At 40.7% G+C, this 6,000-nt stretch overlaps 1 protein-coding gene across 1 annotated transcript in view; it reads left to right on the forward strand.

Annotated features, from left to right (window-relative positions):
- Positions 1-4,298, forward strand: part of LOC120929304 (sterol O-acyltransferase 2-like) — a 140,666-nt gene extending 136,368 nt beyond the window's left edge. The window contains exon 16 of the mRNA XM_040340632.1: positions 3,660-4,298. Within this exon, the coding sequence (XP_040196566.1) occupies positions 3,660-3,710 (51 nt within the window). The 3' untranslated portion in view covers positions 3,711-4,298. The remainder of the gene's footprint in view (positions 1-3,659) is intronic.
- Positions 4,299-6,000: the final 1,702 nt, after the last annotated feature.

Here is a 6,000-nt window from a genome sequence, read left to right on the forward strand (position 1 = left end):
CTATAAAAATGCCACTGGCAGGGAAGGGGTTAACACTAGGGGCGAGGAAGGGGTTAATTATGTTCCCTGTGTGTGTTCTAACTGAAGGGGGGGTGGGACTGACTTGGGGAAATGACTGATCGCTGTTCATACATTGTATGAACAGACGATCAGACATTTCTCCCCCTGACAGGACCGGGTTTACACACACAGCTCCCGGTTCTCGCTCTGTAATGAGCGATCGCGGGTGCCCGGGGTTGATCGCGCCCGCCGGGCAGGCACATCGGGACCAGGGGCGAGCGGGGGGCGCCTATTGGCTGATTCGCGAGATGACGTATAGCTACGTGATCTCGCGCATATAACGTGTATAACTGCGGCGGCTGGTCGGCAAGCAGTTAAAAAATTATTTTAGCCCCGAAGATGATATAAAACCCCCAAACATTATATATTTTCTGAGAGTAGACACCCTAGAGAATAAAATGGTGGTAGTTCCACACGAAATTACCACAAAAGTCTAGGAAATATTTTTGTAAAAAAATACACTAGAGTGAAAAAAATTACCTACATTTTTGGTAAAATATAAAAGACGAGGTTGCGCTGAGTGAATAGAATACTCAACATGCCAAACCTTAAATTTGTGTGTGCCTGTGAAATGGTGACAAACTTCAGTACCCTATATTTTCTATAGGTATCAAGTATCGGTTTAGTGTTGCAGAGAAGGTCTGGTGCTAGAATGATTGCTCTCACTCCGGTGTGCATTCGTTTACTTTTATACGTGCGGATATGTAGAGGTGCCTGCATGTATCCTCTGGGCTCCACTGGATTATTTACAATGCAGATCGCATTGCAAAACATTCCTTCTTGACCATGGTAGCTGGGGACACTGAGAGGTTGATCCGTAAGTGACGTCATAAACATCAACCCCCCCCCAGCCGTCTGCACCCGCCATGTCACTCCTGGGCCCGCAATTTGGCAAGCGGGGCCCGGAAAACATTGTGGGGCACATGGAGAGGGCGTGGGTACCCGGGGGGGGGGGGTGAGTAATTGGGGGCCAACGCAGCCACCCAAATGCTTTCACCTGACAGGCAGGATTCTGCCTGTCAGTTTCACACACAATTCTGGTGGCTACAGCCGTACAATGGACCTGGCAACGAAAGGGTTAAATTGATACTAAAACCTGGTTTTAAAAAGTGCTATTCAAATATGTATTTTTTTCATTGAAACAAACTGTTTATTGTGGTTGTATAATCATACAGTATAAGCACAGATAAAGGTATGATTGCAATGGTAGATACAGAAGATCACAGTATCATATCATACATACTCTACATGGCACAATGTTGTAAAATATATCATCCATACAAAGCTTGGCTATAAGGAATAATTATACACAAGTTACACTGATGTTAAATTCATTCCAAGTTACCAGCCTGGGCCAGAGATGCACATACCACAACTAACAATAAAAATAAGTGTTAAACTAGAACTTATAGGGTCAAGGAATTAAAACACGTTATTAGTGTTCGCGTGTTCAAACTAATATTTTGCCTGTTCGCATGTTCTGCTGCGAACTGAACTGGGGGGTGTTCAGCTCATCCCTACTTATAACATCAAAGTGAAAGATATAACACCAACATGTCAGACTTATTTTTTTTTTTTTTAAAACAGAATCACGAAGTTGGAAAAAAGATCACCCCCTTTCTAAAAATGACTTGTAAACTCAATCTGGTGTAGCTAATCACCTTCTCCCTGGCACACAAAGCCATTTGACTGTCAACTCTGATTAGCTGTTGTCATTTTAATTAGCTCAGCATGAAAAGTGCTTTCCTGGAGCATTTCAGTCCCGGTAGTGCAACTGAAGCAAATATTCAACTATAGATGGCAAGGCCCTATCCAAAGATCTCCGGGATAAAGTTGTGGACAGGCACATGTCTGGAGATGGATACAAAAGGCTTTATCAATGCCTAGAGGCACAGTGAAGTCTGTTGTTAAGAAGGGGAAGGTATTTGGTACAACATAGACCCTCCCTGGATCAGGACTTCACTCCAAACTAGATGAAAGAGCCAGGTGGAAACTGGTACGAGAGGCTACCACAAGGCCTACAGCAACTCTGAAGTAGTTGCAGGAATTTATGACGGAGTGGTAATTGCGTGCATGTGGAAACAATATCACAAATTCTCCACAAATGTGCCTTGTAAGGCCACATGCAGTCATGACTGAGCTTTGCCAAAATGTGCCTTGAAGATTCTGAGGCAATATGTAAAAAGATGTTCTGGTTGGATGAGACTAAAACTGAATTATTTGACCTCAACACCAAACGATATGTCTGGTGGAAATCCAATACAGCTCACCATCCAAATATCACAATTCCTACAGTAAAGCATGGAGGTGGTAATATCCTGTTATTGGGGGTGTTTCTCTGCAGCAGGGACTGGAGCACTTGTCAGGATAGAAGGAAGAATAGATAGGCCAAATGTTGACAATTTTTTTAGGAAAATCTGCTACCCTCTACCAGAAAGTTGTCATTTTGAAGAAGATTTACCTTCCCAAAATGACAATGACCCAAAGCACACAGCAAGAATGGAAGGAGAAAAGGGTAAAGGTCTTTGCATGGCTTAGTCAGAGCTCAGACTTCAACCCCATTGAAAATCTGTGGAGGACTGCAGTCCATAAACAGTCACCATCAAAATTAACTGAACTTGAGCAGTTCTGTAAAGAAGAGTGGGCCAATAGTTGGCCAACAAGTATAGATATGCTAAGTTAGTAGAGACATATCCCACCAGACTAAAGGCTGTATTTTTAAGCAAAAGATGGTTCCAAATAATATTGACACAAGGGGGTGATCCTTTTTCCAACTCTGCGATTCTGTTTTTGAATAGTTTTTTTTTTAAATCTGACATTTTGGCATTTTATTTTTCACTTGGATGTTATAAGTTTCACTGAGAAAATACAGCTGGATGAAATAAAAACTGTGGGCCAGATCCACAGTCAGCGGCGTATTTTTAGGCAGGCGTAGCGTAGCGTATCGTAGTTACGCTACGCCGCCGCTACTTTGAGAGGCAAGTGCTGTATTCACAAAGCACTTGCCTCTAAACTTACGGCGACGTAGCGTAAATCTCCTGGCGTAAGGGCGCGGAATTCAAATTTTATAGAGTTTAGCTGGACAACCCGTATGGATGTAAAGACATATTTTATATGGAATATTAGCATTAATGTCTACTTCCCTTTGGTTCAATGTTGGAGGCAACGCTGACATCCACCTTTTAGCAATCATCTTTCTTGACATACATTTGTCTCCTGGAGAAAGCTTGTATCATACCTATCAAGTTCTCAAATATGTATTCATTTTTTATTTTTTTTTGCTATGATATGACTTTCTGTTAGAGGGTGTTCACTTCTCCATGATCCTGCTATGGGATTTGTAGTATGCCTAGAGCAATGCTCTTTCCAAACAAGTGGAAGTGAGTGGGGAAAAGGAGAGGTTTTGAAGGCCATGGAGGACATTTATAAAGAGGCAGTAAAAAAAAAAAAAAAAAAAATTCATGAAAAATAGGTTACAGGTTACATTAATTAGTGGATGTGTGTAGAATATTTTAGGAGAATAAGAATATTGTTTAGTGTTACTTTTAATGCAAATAAATTTGGACGAAACTATTTATCCATTAATTTTCTTTCTGCAGAAAACATTCTGGGGACTAGTAACACCTCGCTCATGGTCCTGCCGCTTATGATCGAAGAACCAAGTAAAACTCTAGAAACTTTCTATATGTACATTTTATTACCTATGTACAGGAACGTACAAAACATTTGCCAGTGACTGGATGTATGGACCTTGTTCTACAGTACATTTGAAATCTCCAAGATCAGAACAATCACTTGTACTAATGCAAATATATTTTTTAGTCAAGAAGCTCGACCTAAAGCATTAAAAAGTAACCAAATTCAAAGCCTTATGTGTCATTGAGGGCGTAGTAGCAATGAAATGCCTTATTATCAGACTAATTAACATACATATAACATATTTTATATATATTTTTTAAATGATGCAGACACTGAAATTTACTACAGTTGTTTCACTAAAAACTTGAACAATCAATGGCCTGAAACTGTAAACTGGTTACTTTTTCTTAGCTCTAACTGTAATATAGAGATACATATGTGAAAATATGTGTTAAACTATTTATCTGTTATAGTCAGTACTAGAATTTGTTGCTGGGTCTGAGAGGAGGCTGTACATAAAATGTTACCTGCAGACACAAAGTTGAACCAATGATCATCTATGCAATACCATTATTAAAATATGAAGCCTTCAGATCTAAGTTCTACTGTGCCCTAGTTATATCAACCGCTTCTACTGAACATACAGATGTACCATTATCATAAATATAAATTCAACTCTTTTTCCGCGTACACATGATCGGAATTTCCGACAACAAATGTTCGATGGGAGCTTGTTTTCGGAAATTCCGACCGTGTGTAGGCTCCATCGGACATTTGCCGTCGTAATTTAAACGGCAATAGCAACATCCTGGGCACTTTCAGGTCCAGGTTTCATTGGATGTACATACATGGTTAACACCTAAAGCAAGGGCTTATTTGATGTTGGTGAATGCTTCACAGCTTGTTTTTATCTAAAGTCATCCCTTATCTGCATAAGCAGTTTTTTGGTAAAGGTGAACAAACGCTTTAAATAAGATGGTATGCACTATTATTGTTTTTGAATTGAGCACATAATCAATGGGCCTTCAAATAGAGGTTATATGATATGTGAAAAACAAAATCTTTCAGTGTAAACTATTTACCAATCAGATAGTCATGAATGTTATTGGAGAGTTGTGCATATTACAAGTGAGAGATATTTTACCAAACAAACACACATTCACAGAGAATGCCACATTATTGGAGAAAGTGCTGCTATGAGACCGTCTGGTAATCGGAAAACTGTGGTGTGAAAGAGACCACAACATGGAGAAAGAAAATGGCACACCATCAACCTATTTTTCTACTGTAGGGATCTGCTGCTCCCTTTTGTCTAGATGTGTGAATATCTGTACAGTTAATTTTGTACTGTATACACTTCCTGACTCTGGGTTTAAAAAACCCAGAAGGAGAAGGTGAACAGAGAGGAACTGAGTCACATGACCTTAACAGTCGTTGCTGCTGTTATACAGTATTTTACCCAGACCAAAGGCAGAGACTATAATGCATATATTTCAATCTTCTAATAATTTAACTGCAGCTGCCCAAAGCTTCTTGAATGTGTATCGGAATTCTTGAGACATAGCACAGTGCTAGATAGCTAGGTCTGTGCTACTGTATGTGTGCAGTGGTCACCTTGCTGTATATTAGAAGGTAAACTGTTTATTGCAATAGAGGTTATATGCAGCTCCTGTTATTTATGTTAATCCTTTGTCTATAGCTAGGGATGAGCTTTGTGTTCGAGTCGAACTCACGTTCGACTCGAACATCGTATGTTCGACTGTTCGTTGAAATACGAACGTTACGAACGTTACGGGCCGTTCGCGCCAAATTCGAGTGGCGTGTCACGCCCCATAATTCACTGCATCATCACAGTGCATTGCTGGCTGATGATTGGCCAAGCATGCACTATGACCCGCATGCTTGGCCAATCACAGCTTGCAAAAAACGGAGAGCCATAATTGGCCAAAGCCAAGGTGGCTTTGGCCAATTATGGGTCAGGGGGTTTAGTACACGCCCCACACTATAAAAGGCCGCCTGCATAGCCAGAGAGAGAGAGAGAGAGTCATTTTTTTCTAGGTAGATAGAGCAGGCAGGCTAGTCAGTTAAAGTTAGTGTGTAGAGGATATATATGCATCCCATGTGTTGTATATATATATTTATACACTGTATAGTATAGCTAGATCTGCTCTTCCCAAATTACCCAACAGGCAGGCAGGTGATTGTGCTAGCTGCAGTATTCTCACGTGGTGTACTGCCTGTCTCCTCTGCAGTGTGTACCTAAAGCTATGTGGTGTGTACTGCTGTGTCCTCTGCAGTGTG

Source organism: Rana temporaria, chromosome 2, assembly GCF_905171775.1.
Source record: "Rana temporaria chromosome 2, aRanTem1.1, whole genome shotgun sequence".
NCBI classification, from domain to species: domain Eukaryota; kingdom Metazoa; phylum Chordata; class Amphibia; order Anura; family Ranidae; genus Rana; species Rana temporaria.